The 15,982-nt window shown below is 40.4% G+C and overlaps 2 protein-coding genes and 2 non-coding genes across 15 annotated transcripts in view; 3 read left to right on the plus strand and 1 right to left on the minus strand.

Annotated features, from left to right (window-relative positions):
* On the plus strand, window positions 1-11,017 carry Tsr1 (TSR1 ribosome maturation factor). Of its 2 annotated transcripts, none has more exons than XM_026388967.2 (15): window positions 1-111; window positions 287-390; window positions 698-917; window positions 1,018-1,152; window positions 1,888-2,312; window positions 3,228-3,387; window positions 3,815-3,969; window positions 4,524-4,720; window positions 5,525-5,687; window positions 6,527-6,637; window positions 7,523-7,655; window positions 9,611-9,727; window positions 10,128-10,268; window positions 10,377-10,451; window positions 10,579-11,017. In XM_026388967.2, exons 1-15 carry the CDS (start codon window positions 15-17, stop codon window positions 10,755-10,757), a joined length of 2,412 nt encoding a protein of 803 aa, XP_026244752.2. In that variant the 5' UTR covers window positions 1-14; the 3' UTR covers window positions 10,758-11,017. The 2 variants fall into 2 exon arrangements, with proteins under 2 accessions (XP_026244752.2, XP_026244753.2); XM_026388968.2 differs by having other exon boundaries at window positions 9,614-9,727.
* The window catches only part of Srr (serine racemase), a 26,053-nt gene continuing 16,714 nt past the window's right edge, over window positions 6,644-15,982 (minus strand). For 9 of the 11 annotated variants that reach the window (XM_026388978.2, XM_026388970.2, XM_026388971.2 and 6 more), the window contains 6 exons: window positions 14,573-14,699; window positions 14,289-14,392; window positions 12,457-12,576; window positions 12,282-12,356; window positions 11,633-11,842; window positions 11,106-11,352 (listed from right to left, as the gene is read on the minus strand). In XM_026388978.2, the coding sequence (XP_026244763.2) occupies window positions 11,137-11,352; window positions 11,633-11,842; window positions 12,282-12,356; window positions 12,457-12,576; window positions 14,289-14,392; window positions 14,573-14,699 (852 nt within the window). In that variant the 3' untranslated portion in view covers window positions 11,106-11,136. Of the gene's footprint in view, window positions 7,572-11,105; window positions 11,353-11,632; window positions 11,843-12,281; window positions 12,357-12,456; window positions 12,577-14,288; window positions 14,700-15,636; window positions 15,702-15,982 lie in introns of those variants that run through there. The other 2 variants (XM_026388980.2, XM_077801323.1) reach the window with 2 other exon arrangements.
* Window positions 6,756-6,850, plus strand: LOC113182908 (small nucleolar RNA SNORD91 family). Its single transcript, XR_003300808.1, has one exon. It is a non-coding gene; the product is annotated as a small nucleolar RNA SNORD91 family (small nucleolar RNA).
* On the plus strand, window positions 7,778-7,872 carry LOC113182907 (small nucleolar RNA SNORD91 family). Its single transcript, XR_003300807.1, has one exon. It is a non-coding gene; the product is annotated as a small nucleolar RNA SNORD91 family (small nucleolar RNA).

Here is a 15,982-nt window from a genome sequence, read left to right on the forward strand (position 1 = left end):
ACGTGAACTTCGGCATGGCGGCTCACCGCTCCGGCCCGCTCAAGCAGCAGAATAAAGCTCATAAAGGCGGGCGGCATCGGGGTCGAGGATCCGCACAACGGGACGGAAAGGGTGAGAAGATAATGTAGGAAGGGCTGTTTAACCGACATAGTTGCTTTTCTTTGTGCCTCGACAGCTGGTCTCGGGTCTGGGACCCACGCGAAAGACTCTGAGGTGGCCAGTGGGGCTCTTGGTTGAACAACTTATGGTGTCGATCCCTGTAGCCCCTTTTTCATCTGCTTTCCAGGTCGTGTAGAACTGAAAATCTTGTGCAAGAAGGTGAGAAAAGAGCTCAGCAGAGTAGACCAGAGACATCGCGCCAACCAGCTCCGAAAGCAGAAGAAGGAGGCGGTGAGAGGAGTGGGGGTTGAGGAATGGTGCGGTTTCTCTACCGTTTTAGACGGGTAATTCTTCGTGCTAGAAAATGTGGCCAGGAAAGGACTGATATATAACCCTAGAGCGCATGTCCGGCTTACCTACAAGTGTAGATTCTCGCTAGAGCATTCTCTGCTTTCTTTCGCGCTCCTTACCCAACCCCCACTCGCCCCAATGCATGTGGTGGTTAACAAGGATGCTAGTTAGGGCAAGGAGCATCTGCACTGTTGGAAAAGCAGTACTGGAGCATGGTTCAGAGATGTTCTCTGATTTTGTTTTTCAGGTTCTGGCAGAGAAGAGACAGCTGGGCAGCAAGGATGGGCCTCCTCATCAGGTGCTGGTGGTGGCTTTGCATAACAGAATTTCCCTGTCTGAGGCCTTTCGCCTTCTTCAGGATAGGGACATGGGAACAGTGCACGTAAATGAATGGGGAAGCACCTATAGCTTTATGCTGCTGTGCCCCCGTTTGAAACATCGGTGGTTTTTCACATCTGCGAGGCCAGGTTAGCATATACAATATTTTTCTGTTTTTATGTTTGCAGTAATGTTAATGAGGTTATATGCTCATGTCAACTACTCCTCTTATTGTGTTTTTATTTTTAGGAGATCTTCACAGTGTATTAGATATGGCTAAAGTGGCTGATACCATCCTGTTCCTCCTTGATCCACAAGAAGGCTGGGACAGCACTGGGGATTACTGCCTTTCCTGCCTCTTTGCTCAGGGTCTTCCCACCTATAGTAAGTAAGTTGGGAGTATTAGAGGCCAGGGAAGGAAGTGAATTAGCTTTTTTTTTTTTTTTGTAGATGGACACAATACCTTTATTATATTTATTTTTATGTAGTGCTGAGGATTGAACCCAGTACCTCCCAGGTGCTAGGCACAGTGCTCTACCCTAAGCTACAACCCCAGCCCCATGAATTAACATTTTTACGGTTTTCAGATATTGTGCTTGGCATTTGATTCCTGAATATAACTGATGGACTGTATTAAGCTGGTAGTGCAATATACATGTACAAATTAATCTTGGTCATTTATTTACAAATTACCAATTAAGGGTTTAGGTTTTTTCTTTTTTTTAATATCTGGGCTGTCCTGTTGAGAGAAAGAAGATTGTGAAATTTGGTTTCACTGACTTTTTTTTTTTTTTTGGTACCGGGGATTGAATTCAGGGGGCACTCAACTACTGAGCCAATTCCCAACACTATTTTTTGGATTTTAGTAAAGACAGGGTCTCATTGAGTTGCTTAGTGCTTTGCAGTTGCTGAGACTGGCTTTGAACTCATAATTATCCTGTCTCAGCCTTCCAAGCCACTGGGATTACAGGTGTGCGTGCACCACTGTGCCCAGCCTCACTGACATTTCTTTAGGGTAGTTGAGTGATCTCAATAGAATTGTTAGGTTGTTTGTAAGCTACAGGGGATTTTTATATAGTGAAGGGATAAATTATAAAGATCCTTCTCTTTTGCTTACAGCACTTGCTGTCCAGGGATTTTCTGGTATCCCTCTGAAAAAGCAAATAGATGCCAGAAAGAAGCTAAGCAAAGCAGTAGAGAAGCGATTTCCTGATGACAGACTCCTTCTGTTAGACACTCAACAGGAAGCAGCAACACTGTTTAGGCAGTTGGCTAACCAAAAGCGAAGGCATCTTGCTTTTAGAGATCGGCGAGCCTATCTGTTTACCCATGCTGCTGATTTTGTACCCAGTGAAGAGAATAACTTGGTGGGCACCTTGAAAATCTCAGGCTATGTTCGTGGACAGACTCTGAATGTAAATAGCTTGCTACATATTGTTGGACATGGTGATTTCCAAATGAAACAGATAGATGCCCCCATCGACCCTTTTCCTTTAAACCCTAAAGTGATAAAATCCCAAAAGGACTCAGGCATGGCAATGGAGGTAAGATTGATGGATTTTGTTTGTTTTTTGGGGATGGGGTCTTGCTATGTTGAACTTTGGGCTCAAACCATTTTCATACATCAGCCTCCTGAGTAGCTGGTACTATAGGTGGTCAACACTGAACCTAGCTCCAGAATTGATCTTTATTTATTTATTTATTTATTTTTAGAAGCATGCATTGTAGATTAATATGTAAGTTGAAACAGGATGGAGAAATTTTAAATTGAGAGACGGTAGTCTGCATACTTAAGCCAATGAGGAGACAGTTTGAAGGCAAGTAACAGTCAACTACAGATATGTTGATAAATCATTAGTGCAGCATTTTCTAGATACTTCGCATTGCAGTTGGCTCTGAGATTATAAGAGATGGTCAGAGAACTTAGTTAAATTAGAAGAAAATGTCAAACATTTGAAATTAAAAAATTGGATATGGTAAGATATGGGCCTGCTGTATTAGTTGAAAAGGTAGATTAGCAAGCTTCACAGAGGGGATCAGATTTTAGCTAGGTGTTGAGGATTGTGATTTTGAGTTGAGCAGAGGTAAAAGAATGTTAGAAGGGGCTGGGGTTGTGGCTTAGTGGCAGAGCGCTTGCCTAGCATGTGTAAGGTGCTGGGTTCAATCCTCAGCGCCACGTAAAATAAACAAAATAAAGGCATGCTGTCCATCTACAACTAAAAATATCTGTATTTCAAAAATTTAAAAAAGAATATTAGAAGATAGATACAACATGAACCTAAAGCACAGTGATGAAGCGTAAGGTTTCTTTGAATTGTGAAGACAGCAACCTGATGAAAGTGAGGGATGTGGTTAGGAATAAGACCAGATTATGAAAGACCTGAAGACTCAAGCAGGGGTACAGAGCTAAATGACCATTTGAAAAATTGTGACGCTATCATCTGCTTTTGGTTTTCAAGGTTTGTGCTTCAGATGTTGCATCTGACATGGAAGAAGATCTTAAGGTCCTAATGAAGGCAGACCCTGATAGACAAGAGTCTTTGCAAACAGAAGTTATTCTAGATCCAATGGAAGGGGAGCAAACCTGGCCCACTGAGGAGGAGCTGAGTGAGGCAAAAGGTTGGTAGTAGCAATCTTGTTATTCATCTGACCTGGAATTGTGAATTTTGATTAGTTGCTCACAGGGTAGCTGGTCACACCCTATAGAGTAGAGTTGGATGAAGATATAGTTGAAGTCCTGTCACCTCTTCTTTCCCCCAAATGCTTTATAATTGTACTAGGCAAACATTGGGCACACCTTTGCTCAGTTTTGAAACTAACTTGTTATTGTATTATAATAAACACAAACAACTTAAGGTCTGTTGCCAGGTTTATTTAGCTTTGGAAGTATTGCTAATTGTGAGGGAGCTGAATTAAATTTTAAGTAGTCTTTTCTACTCATGGTGTCTGCTAGTTTCCCATGTTGGCAGCAGTATCATCCTATATAGGTGAGACTATCCAGAGTGATAAGGGAATGGAGGTGTATAACTTGTTTGGGTTTTTACAGATTATTTGAAGGAAGGTTCTAAGGTGGTAAAGAAGGTCCCCAAAGGAACGTCCAGTTACCAAGCTGAATGGATTTTGGATGAAGGTGGTGAAAGTGGAGGGGAAAGAGATGAAGATGATGACACAGAACAGGATTTTATGGAAGAGGAATCTCAGGTAGGGAAATTAACCCTGGGCCCATTTTTGTATACAACTCCAAATAGGCAGAGTGCAATCCTGATCTTGAGGGGTGTGTATAGTAGTTTCTGGGAATGAAACTTGTTTTATATTTTAATCTTTTTTAAAAAATATTTTTTAGTTATAGTTGGACACAGTACCTCTTTTATTTATTTATTTTTATGTGATGCTGAGGATCGTACCCAGGGCCTCACATATACTAGGCGAGTGCTCTCCCACTGAGCCACACACAACCCCAGCCCCTATTTTAATCTTTTATTAGCATTTATGTTAGTTGAGACTAGGTTCTAGTAAAATTATTTTTAGCTTAATGGCCTATGGGGTAAGATGGAGTTTTTTTTGAAATAACTAATTCTTTTTTGGGGGGTACCAGGGATTGAGCTCTGGGGCACTCAACACTGAGCCGTATCCCCAGCCCTATTTTGTATTTTATTGAGGCTGGCTGTGAACTTGTGATCCTCCTGCCTCAGCATCCCAAGCTGCTGGGATTATAGGCATGCATCCACACCCAGTTGTAATCCTTTATTTTATAGGATGAAAAAAGTGAAGAAGAGGAGGAGGAGGAATGTGAAACTATGACTATAGGGGACTCTGTACGTGATGACCTTTATGATGAGAAAATGGATGAGGAGGCTGAGGAAAAAATGTTAGAGAAATATAAACAAGAAAGGATGGAAGAAATGTTTCCAGATGAAATGGACACCCCCCGTGATGTGGCTGCTAAAATTCGGTTAGTCCGTAAGTCTAAATTCAACAACAAGTTTTTATTTAAAAAATATATCTCAGAATTATGTCACTGTGATGCAAAAGAAGAAAAAGACATTGTCCCCTGTTTGTTAAGGGCCAACATTCTATGTGGGTAGTCAACACTCATGGGAAATAGTCGTATATAATAAAGTTATAAAGTTTTAGACTATGGTACAACTGATGTTACAGGACTTTTAATAAAGGAGAAATAACAAGGTTATTTAACAAATACTCTGTAGGAGCTAATATGTACAGAATGTTTGGAGATTTTAGGGGAACTTTGGGAGGGCAACAAAAGTAAAAGCATGAAGCAATAGACAATAGTTCCTGCTCTGGAAGTGAGTTCACTAAAGCCAAAGAGTGTATGTTGGCTACTAGAGTGCTAAGACTATTACCAGAGATCTTATTTGTTAAGTTATGGAGCCACTGTAAATACTTTATCCTTAGTGAGAAGTCTTTTGAAATAGTTGTTAAAAACTGAATTAAGGGGCTGGGGTTGTGTCTCAGTGGTAGAGTGCTCATCTAGCTAGGGTGAGGCCCTGGGTTCGATCCTCAGCACCATATAAAAATAAATAAGTAAAATAAAGGTATTGTGTCCAAGTATAACTAAAAAATAAATACATTTTTAAAAAACTGTTTTAAAAATGTGGTCTTGGTTTAAGTTATTAGATTATTTTGAGAGAGAGTGATTAGAGTTTTTAAAAATAGAGCCTTAGCTGTTATCAAAGTCATGTCTTATGTAGCACCATATAATCTGTTAATTTCTCTGAATTTTCCTATATTTTAGATTTCAGAAGTACAGAGGCCTTAAGAGCTTCCGGACATCTCCATGGGATCCTAAGGAAAATCTTCCTCGAGATTATGCTCGGATCTTTCAGTTTCAGAACTTTACTAATACTAGGAAAAGAATCTTTAAAGAGATTGAGGAAAAAGAGGAAGAAGGAGCGGAGGTATCTGTCCATTGTCCACTCCATTATTTGCCTTTGGTGGGGAGAGGGTGGTACTGGGTATTGAATCAAGGAGTGCTTTATCACTGAGCTATATCCCCAAACCTTTTTATTTTTTGAGATAGGGTCTTGCTAAGTAGTTCTTAAGATCTCACTAAGTTGCGGAGGCTGGCCTCAAACATGTGATCCTCCTGTCTTAGCTTTCCTAGCCATTGGGATTATAGGCATGTGCTGCTATGCCTGACTATAATTTGCTTTTGATTGCCACCATGTTGCCTGCTTTACTGTTTCTTGGCATGAGCTTGACTATTTAATGTAGTTTTATGCTGCCTATAGCTGAATTAGGGGAGCCATTGAGTCATTGATATCAGAGACATTAAATAAAAAAGTTGAATGTGCACCAGGTGTGGTAGTGTACATCGTAATCCCAGCAGCTGGGGAGGCTGAGGCAGGAGGATCGCCAGTTCAAAGCCAGCCTCAGCAACTTAACAAGGGCTTAACCAAATCCGCGAGGGCTTGTCTCTGACATACAAAAAGGGCTAGGGATGTGGCTCAGTGGTTAAATGTCCCTGGGTTCAATCGCTGGTACAAAAAAAAAAAGTTCAATCTGGGTAGTAGAGGCATCTGTGAAAGGCAGAAGATAAGTGTAGGTTTTAGGTTAGTCTGAGAGACTTTGCACACATTTAGAGAAATATTTCTTGTTGTATTATATTTTGGTGCTGGGATTGAACCCAGGGCCTGGGACATCCTAAGCAAAAGCTCTACTACTGAACCACATTCCCAGTCCTGGAGAAATGTTTCTAAGGTTAACCCTGTGGTTGTTTTCTGCTTCCTTTTGGCAGGTTGGCTGGTATGTCACACTTCATGTCTCTGAAGTCCCTTTCTCAGTAGTTGAATACTTCAGGAAAGGAGCACCTTTGATTGCATTTTCTTTGCTACCTCATGAACAGAAGGTAAATTAGTGTCTTTTGGGAAATGGAGAGTTAAGAGACTTTTTTTTTTTAACTCATTCATGACATTGTTCATTGGGATGTGAGGATTTTACCTTTTGACTTAGGACTCAGAAAACAATGGAGAAGTCAATGATGGTTTTACCCAAAATGTCTGAACCTGTCTGAAGCATCTCAGTGATGTAATCTTTGTGTGGTTCTGAGACTTCTCTAAGTATGTTTTCGAGGTCAGATTTTGAACAAGGGATTGGCAATCTTAAAAATGAAGTTTTGGGCTGGGGATGTGGCTCAAGCGGTAGCGCGCTCGCCTGGCATGTTCGATCCTCAGCACCACATACAAACAAAGATGTTGTGTCCGACGAAAACTGAAAAATAAATATTAAAAAATTCTCTCTCCCTCTCTCTGTTAAAAAATGAAAAAAATCCTATTTAAAAAAAATGAAGTTTTATGTCAAAGTGCAAATCTCTCTTTCTCTAGGTAGCCAGTAGTTGTCACTTTGGGGGTTATGTGATTGATAGCTCTGACTTTTGGTTAGTGTGAGTACAGGTTGAGGAAGAGAAGTCTAATGAGTGATTTTGAAGGGATGTGGTAAGTAAATGAGTTGAAGACCACTGGTATTTGTGGCATATGGTAAGCTTTTTAATATTAGATCTGGGAAGATAAGCTAGCATAGAAGATGGATGAAAACTCTGGTCAAGCCTATTTTCAGTTCTAGTGCAGTTGTTAATGGACATAAAGGATACACCTGTGTCCCATCATCTCTATAATTTGCCATGAATTAACATTGTCAGTTCTATTGTGTGGCTGATGTTCATTTAGTTTGCTGCCTTTCAGGTTAGGCTGTTTTATTCCTAGACTATGAAGCTTTTTTTCTTATTGGTTCTCAGATGTCAGTGTTGAACATGGTGGTAAGCCGGAATCCTGGCAATACTGAACCTGTAAAGGCCAAAGAAGAGTTGATTTTCCACTGTGGATTCAGGCGTTTCCGAGCCTCACCTTTATTTTCTCAGCATACTGCAGGTTAGCAGTGGGAAAATTTCTGGGTTCTAGACCATCTTACTGACTTTTAGGAATCCGTAACTTTTTGCTGATGGGCGCTGGGTGCAGAATAGCTAGTGTTAGAGGTATTTTCAGTACTCTGGCTTAGGAGCCAATGATGTTCTTATTCAAAATGTCTGAACCTGTCTGAAACATCTCATTGATGCAACTTCTGTGTGCTGCTGAGGCTTCTCTGCCATGAGTATTTATTCTAGAATAGGATTTGAATCAGAGTTGGCAGCTTTATAAAAAGGGTGTGTCATTGCGTGGAAATCTTGGTATCTGATATGCCAGTGTCAGTGTGGGTGAAGGGATGGAGGCTGGGTGTAGCCTACAATTGGATAAAGAAGAAAAGTGTGGGTTTTGAGGTGTAAAGACCAGATGACAGAGTTTGGAGCATGGTGACCAGGAATCATTTTGGTGGGAATAATCATTGTATTCCTACACTTCAGGACTAGCCAGGTGTATTGCCCACTAACCTGGGGGCTTGTGAACATACCTTAACTGAGATTTCAGCAATGATAGGAGGAAGAGATGAATGCAGCCACTAATGTGCTCTGCATAGTTTTTATTTAGCCAACTGTGTTATCTAAAATGATTTCTTTCCCTTAAAATATTTTATCTTCCTTTAGCTTTAGTATTAAAATCAGATGTCAACAAACCATGGCCTTTGGGTCAAATGTGCCCCACTGCTTGTTTTTGTAAACAGACTTTTATTGGAACATGGTCATGCTTTAAAACAAATCTCCAAATGTATGATTTCTGTCTGCTTTTGTGTTAAAATGGCAGAGTTGAGTAGTTGGAACAGAAACTGTATGGCCACACACACAAAAAAGCTTTTTTTTTTTTTTGTACTAGGGATTGAACGCGGGCACTAACCACTGAACCACATCCCCAGCCCTATTTTGTATTTTATTTAGAGACAGGGTCTTACTGAGTCATTTAGTGCCTTTGCCATTGCTGAGGCTGGCTTTGAACTTGAGATCCTCCTGCCTCAGCCTCCTGAGCCACTGGGAATACATGCATGCGCCACTGTGCCCGGGTTTTAAAAAAAAAATGTTTGGCAGTCCCTGTGCAAGACTAAGAGCTGATGGATCTAGGAGAGTCTCAATAAAGCACTGATTCTCATGAGGTAGGGGTGTTGAACAGTAGAATTCACCTGGAGAACTTTTTTTTCTTAAAAGCTTTAGTAGGGCTTGAACCTAGGGGTACTTTTACAACTGAGCTACATTCCCAGCCCTTTTAATTATTTTATTTTGAGACAGGGTCTCACTAATTGCCCATAGCCTTGAACTTGTGATCCTCCTGCCTCAGCTTCCCTAGTAGCTGTGATTACAGGTGTGTGAGACCATGCTAAGCTCTAAGATTTTGTCTTCAGTTAAAAAATCATGGGTAGGGGCTGGGATTGTGGCTTAGCGGTAGAGCTCTCACCTAGCACGGGCAGGACCTGGGTTTGATCCTCAGCACCACCTAAAAATAAAAGGCATTGTGTTGTGTCCATCTACACTTAAAAAAAATAAAAGAAAAATCATGGGTAGGACTGGGTTAAATATATCAATTGTGTTAACAGGAAAAATTTCTTGAGAATTAGTGGGGTAAAGAAACATAAGCTGAGACTATGAATTTAGCTCAGTTGCTAGAGTGCTTGCCTCACATGCACAGGCCCTGGGGTTCAATCCCTAGCACCACACACCAAAAAAAGAAAGAAAAGAAAACCAAGTTGCTTTTGGTTTAAGAGTTGCAGTTGAGCTGGGAATGAAGGTGCAAGTTGTAGAGCACTTAGTGTGTCTGAAGCCCTGAGTTGGATCCCTAGCAACACCCCGCCCCTCACAGATTGCAAAATACCAAAAAAGAGTTGCATCTGATGCAGCTTTTCATAGGCCTCTGGATTACCTCAAAATGTTTTGGCTTTTCTTTTTTATCCTTTGTTATGGCAGCAGATAAACATAAACTTCAGAGATTCTTGACTGCTGATGCGGCCTTGGTGGTGACGGTATATGCACCAATTACTTTTCCTCCTGCATCTGTGCTGCTTTTCAAGCAGAAAAGCAACGGTAAGTTGAGTTCACAGAGGTGAACAGGCTTACAGGTCCTTAATAGGATTATCATTGTTCTCAATTCTGTGTTTTGATTTGGAAGGCAAATAGAGAAGATAATGATATACCAGTCTTTCCCTCACAGTGAGTTGAAGCCACTGTGGGATGGTAAACTGGGTTTTATCTTGCTGTGTAGACCTTAGCTAATCACTAGGGGCTACTTAGAGTGCTATGTTTAGGGGACAGGCTTAGCAGGAATAGCATTTAGTGGTTCTTTACTGTGGACCAGGGTAGCATTGTGCATTCCTACTGTAGTTTCTCCAAGAAAATATTGCATCGTTCTCTTAAGTGAACAGAGCAATAAAGGAAGGCTTTGGCCTGAAAACTCCTGAATAGTTGTTTTCCTTTTCTCCTTTAGGAATGCACAGCCTTGTTGCCACAGGCCATCTGTTGTCAGTGGATCCAGATAGAATGGTCATCAAGAGAGTTGTTCTGAGTGGTCATCCTTTCAAAATTTTCACTAAGATGGCAGTAGTACGTTATATGTTCTTTAATAGAGGTAGGTACAAAGGAAGAGGATGGGATCTGATTGCTTTTATGGTGTGAGGGTTGTGTTTACATTATGAGTAAATGTTTCATTTTGGTCTTCTGTATGCTCCATTCTAAGAGGATGTACTATGGTTTAAACCAGTGGAACTGAGAACAAAGTGGGGCCGTAGAGGACACATCAGGGAGCCTTTAGGTAAGAAAATGTGGAATTTGGGATTTTATATAGATTTCCTCTATGCTATTAAATAGCTATTGTATTGGAAGTTTACTACTATAAATTTTTTTTTTAATTTGACCAATTTTGTTATGTTTGTTTCTAGGTACCCATGGCCATATGAAATGCAGTTTTGATGGGAAGCTAAAATCTCAGGACACAGTACTGATGAATCTTTATAAACGAGTTTTCCCTAAATGGACTTATGATCCATATGTACCAGAACCAGTACCTTGGGTGAAAAGTGAGATTTCTTCAACAGTGCCTGAATTGGACATAGAGTAATGGATTCAGTAGGATTCTGTCTTATTGTTAATAATTAGCACTATAAAGATGGGGCCTACAGGTTGTGACTGAGCAGTTTGTAGTTTATACTTTAGTCATCAGTATGCTGTCCTGTTTACGAAAGATCTTGGCTCAGTTAAGTATGGAAGTTTTTCTATTTGGTCTAAGAAAACTATTAAATATACTGAAATATCTGTTTTCCATTAGGACTTTGAAAACTTTACGAGAAGATGTTTTGGTGCTGGGGATCAAACTTGGGTCCTTGCACATACCAGGCAAATGCTCTTTCACTGAGCTGCCCTGCCTGAGGGGAACATGAAAAACAAAAATTTAATGTATCCAGAGAGACACTGAAGCCCATCTCTTTCTTTTATAAAAATTAAACAGAAACAGACTGATAAGGAGCTGGCCTTTCAGCATGCTTCACCCAACTTAAGGAGGTTAAGTCTACATTTCCACCACTGAGAACAATACAAATGTTCTTTACTTCTGGAGAAACTGCTTGAAAATTCCGAGACAGCACAGCAGCCACTCCAACACCAGCTGTAGGTTCAATGAGTAGTTTCATCCTTTCCCAAACCAGCTGGGTTGCATACTGTTGGTATAGAAGTGAGTAAGGATTAACAAAACAGGAGAAGGGGAAAGGTTTACTTCTATAGGCCAAATGAAGATATATGCCTAGTCTGAATTTTCTCGTTGCTAATGCATGTGTGTTTGCCAGTGGAGAACACAACTTTCATCTCTGCTTGCCTCAGAGGTTTGTCCTAATACAGCTTGGGTACCCTCCCATAGGTCATGAAATCACCCTGTGGTTGGAGAAAGGTTGTCTTGCTTAAAGTTGTACTATTATAGGTTTTTTCCTCTTGGAGCCTTACCTTGATTTCATCCTCTGTGACAGTGAAGACATCATCCACAAGGTCCCTTATAATAGGCCAGGTGTTTAAGCCAATGCTGGATTTGACACCATCTGCTACAGTTTCTGGAGGATAAGGATTGGGGGTCAGCTCCCCTTTCAGTTTGGACTTGTAGCAATCATCTGCATTCAAGGGTTCAGCAGCATATACCTTCACGCTAGGTTTCAGAGCCTGGAAGAGGAATATTAGACATCTTACAAGTAACTATGGCATTACCTACATGCTTAAATAAAGTATGCAGAATAGGGGGAAAAGGGCATTTCTGGCTATGTAAGAGTCTTCCTTTTGATGGATGTAATGAAAACATGACCTTCAAGCACTTTATGAATAAATTGTATGTCTAATACTGGGTTTTAGATGCCTGGATCACAATTGGCTTTGGTCATTTTGGGAAAGGTAGTACCTGGTGTGAATAATAATGGAGATGGATCCAGGGGAAGGACTGTAAGGTGCTTTTATGCTGTAAATTTGTCATACATGAAGAAGAGGGTAGTAAGTCAGGGAAAGGCTTTCCACCTCAAGTAATGGCCATTTGGGGATAATGTTGAATTAGGTATCTATAAAGTCCTTTTTGCCTAAGGCAGGAAGTCTTCTGAAGGTGTCTTCTTACCTTAACAGTAATTGCTATTCCAGCAACCATTCCTCCTCCCCCTACAGGAACCACTAGTGCATCCACCAAGGGAACCTTTTGTAAAACAAAGTACAAGTAGGCCAATTAATGAGCAGTTTTGTATGTCAAAACAGTGTCACCAGTAAAATATAAAGAAGTAACTAGGCTGTTTTACCTGACTCAGCACTTCTAAGGCAATTGTGCCTTGCCCAGCTATCACCGCAGGCTCCTGGTTGGGATGTACCATGATGCCTTCTGTTTCTTCCAAAACTCTTTTTGTAACCTTTTCTCTGGACTAAAAGAGTACATTAATTTAGCTTACTAGGGTTAGGCATTTAATAAAGTTCCCAAAAAGTTTCAGTCATTTTAATGCTATTGACTACTTACTTTTTCCCAGACTTTGTTTAGTCCCTGGGGATAAGTAAAGCAGTGAACAAAAATCCTGCCCTCAAGAAGTTATATCTTTAGGATAGGGGTGGGATATAAGTGAATACATGTATGTCTAAGTACTATGGAGAAAAAACATTTTATCTTACAAAGACTGCTCAGGAAACATCTATGATAAAGTGACAAATTATACAAGTGCAGTAGATCTCTAGAATACTTTAAAGAGGTGGTAATAGGGTCAGAGAGTCCAAGGTGGGTAGTGGTCTTTCTAAGGAAATGCTAAGAAGTTAGTGTGATTGGCATAAGATAAGATAACCCAAGAAAAATAGCAGTGGAGTTGGGGTGGTGGTATACACCTAATCCTAGCAACTGAGGCTGAGGCAGGAGTATCATGAGTTCAAAGGCAGCCTCAGCAACAGTGAGGCACTAAAGTAACTCAGTGAAACTCTGTCTCTAAATAAAATACAAAATAGGGTTGGGGATGTGGCTTAGGGGTGAGATTCTTGAGTTCAATCCCTGGTACCCCTCCCACACCCTCCCCTTAACAAAATAGCCATGGGTCAGGTGCTGTGGCATGGCCTATAATCCTAGTCACTCTGGAGGCTGAGGCAGGAGAATTTCAAGTTTAAAGCTAGCCTCAGCTTTTTAGTGAAGCCCTAAGCAAATTAGTGAGACCCCCATCTCAGGCGGAGTCAACCCCCTCAGAACAAAGGGCTAGTTCATCTAGGCTGAAGATGATTATAAGAACTTTGGTTGGGAGTTTGTAGCTCAGTGGTAGAGTATATGCTTAGTGCTTAGCATGGGGTCAGGACCTGGATTCAATCTCCAGCCCCAAAATAAAAGCAAAACCTGATTTCCATTGTATGAAGTGGGAAACCATGGGAAGATTTGAGTTGAGAAATTCTAAATAAATGGAAGCTCTAGTTGTTCTTGCTACAGGAAGCAAGACTGGAAGCAGAGTCTAGTAAGGCTACTGAATGTAGGTAATGATCTGAATAAGGATGGTTAATGGAGGCTTGTTACTAGTTGGATTGTGAAAACACTTTGAAAGGACAGAATTGGATGTGGGGTGTAATAGTGTTGATTTCCTCTAGCAACCAAAAGGATAAATTGCCATTTACCAAGATGAAGACAAAGGGGAACAATTTGGGGAGTAAGATGAGGAGTTTTGTTTTAGATACAGTTACTTTATAGATGGGCATGGTTTAATCCTAGTGATTTTGAAGCAGGAGGAGCAAAAGTTCCAGCCTCAGCAACATGGTGAGACTCTTATCTCAAAAATAAAGAAAGGGCTGGAAATGTGACTCAGTGGTAGAGTGCAATTGAATTCAATCCCTAGTATTGGGGAGGTAAGGTGGAGAAACAGTAACTTCTGAGATGTTTGAGTATCTTTAAGATATCCAAGTGAGAAAGTTGGGTAGCTGTTGGGTATACAAGTCTGGAGGTATTGGAGTAGAGGTGAAAATTTAAAATGATACAAATGAGTATAGATAGAGAAAAGTTTGGGTGTGCTAACAGAGGTGAAGAGGAAACAAGACTGAGAAGGAGCATCCAGTATAGTAGGAAGAGTGGTTGGTCAAATGAAGCTGTTTAGGTGGTGCTGAACACTGCTTTCTTTACCTCGTCGCTCGGTTCACTGTAAACTATAGAGGCTCCATAGGCTTGTATTGCCAGTTTTTTACAGTTGGGAGCTGTGTGGGGTACCACAATATAAGCAGGAATACCTGGGAGAGGAAAAACATGTTAGCACAAGTCAGGAGAATTTTGGATAGAAACTTTTGTTCATTTTGCTTGTAATCAGAGACTCCTTTGGAAATTGACCCCATAGCTATCACCATTCTGAATGAAAATTAAGGACACTTTTCCACTCAATCTAATGACTACCTTGAGAAGTTATCAAGTACCTTCCAGTTTAGCAGCATAAGTGAGAGCCTGGCCATGATTTCCACTGCTGTGAGTAACAACAGCTTTGGGCTTTCCTTCTAAGGTGGCAGGAATTAAGCCTCTGATGGCATTAAGCGCCCCACGAATCTGGAAAAGAGGGATGGTGAATTAATGTATGGTCATGCATCCCTTACTTGTTCCCTTGATGGGAACAAGTTTGAGAAGTGCATTCTCAGGCAATTTCATTGTGCAAACATTATAGAGCCTACTACATAACCTAGGAAGTGTGGTATAGCCTATTGCTCCTAAGCTACAAACCTACATATTACTGTACTAAATACATATTACTGTACTAAACTGAAATAGTATAGGTAATTGTAACACAATGGTAAGTACTTGTGTACAGAAACAGGAAAGTACTGTAAAAATAATATAAAAGATAAAAATTGTAGCTGGGTATGGTGGTGCAAGTCTGTAATTACAGCAACTCAAGAGAATGAGGAAAGAGGATCACAAATTTGAGGTCAATCTTAGTAATTTAGCAAGACCCTACCTCAACAAATAAAAAGGACTGGGGATATAGCTCAGTGATACAGTGCACCTGGGTTCAATCCCCAGGGCCCCCCTCCAAAAAAAAAAAAAAAAAGATAAAAAATGATATACCTGTATAGGACAATATATAAGACCTTGTACACCACTGGAAGACTAAACACTCAAGCTACACTAAATTTATTAAGTTTCTTTTTCTTTTTAAGTACTAGGGATAGAACCCAGCGGTACCCTTGTTTTATTTTGAGAAAGGTCTTGCTAAATTGCCTAAACTGGCATTAAACTTGGATTCTTCTGCCTGAGCCTCCCCAGCAGCTATGATTACAGGCATATGCTATCATGCCTGACCTTAAAACAATATTTTTCTAAAATAATAAACTAACCCTAACTTAGTGTAACTTTTTTTTTTACTTAATTAGATTTGCTTAGCTTTTCAACTCTTGTAATAACCCTTAGCTTAAAACATAATGCATTTAGCTGTACAAAAATATTTTCTCTTGGGCTGGGGATGTGGCTCAAGCAGTAACGCGCTCACCTGGCATGCGCAGGGCACTGGGTTCGATACTCAGCACCACATAAAATAAAGGTGTCCACCGAAAACTGAAAAAAAAAATATAAAAAAAAATTTCTTTCTAAAAAAACATTTTCTCTTTACATCCTTATTCTGTAAGCTTTTTTTTCCCCTTCGGTAGTGCTAGGACCAAACTTAGGGTCTCAAAAATAAATGCTTTATAGGGGTTGGGGTTGTGGCTTAGAGGTAGAGTGCTTGCCTACTATACTTGAGGCAGTGGGTTCAATCTTCAGCACCACATTAAAAAAAAAATGTGTCAACCCACAACTAAAAAAATGTTTTTAAAAAGTGCTGTATAGCTGAACTCCAT

The sequence above is a fragment of the Urocitellus parryii genome, chromosome 7 (genome assembly GCF_045843805.1).
Source record: "Urocitellus parryii isolate mUroPar1 chromosome 7, mUroPar1.hap1, whole genome shotgun sequence".
In the NCBI taxonomy this organism is placed as follows: domain Eukaryota; kingdom Metazoa; phylum Chordata; class Mammalia; order Rodentia; family Sciuridae; genus Urocitellus; species Urocitellus parryii.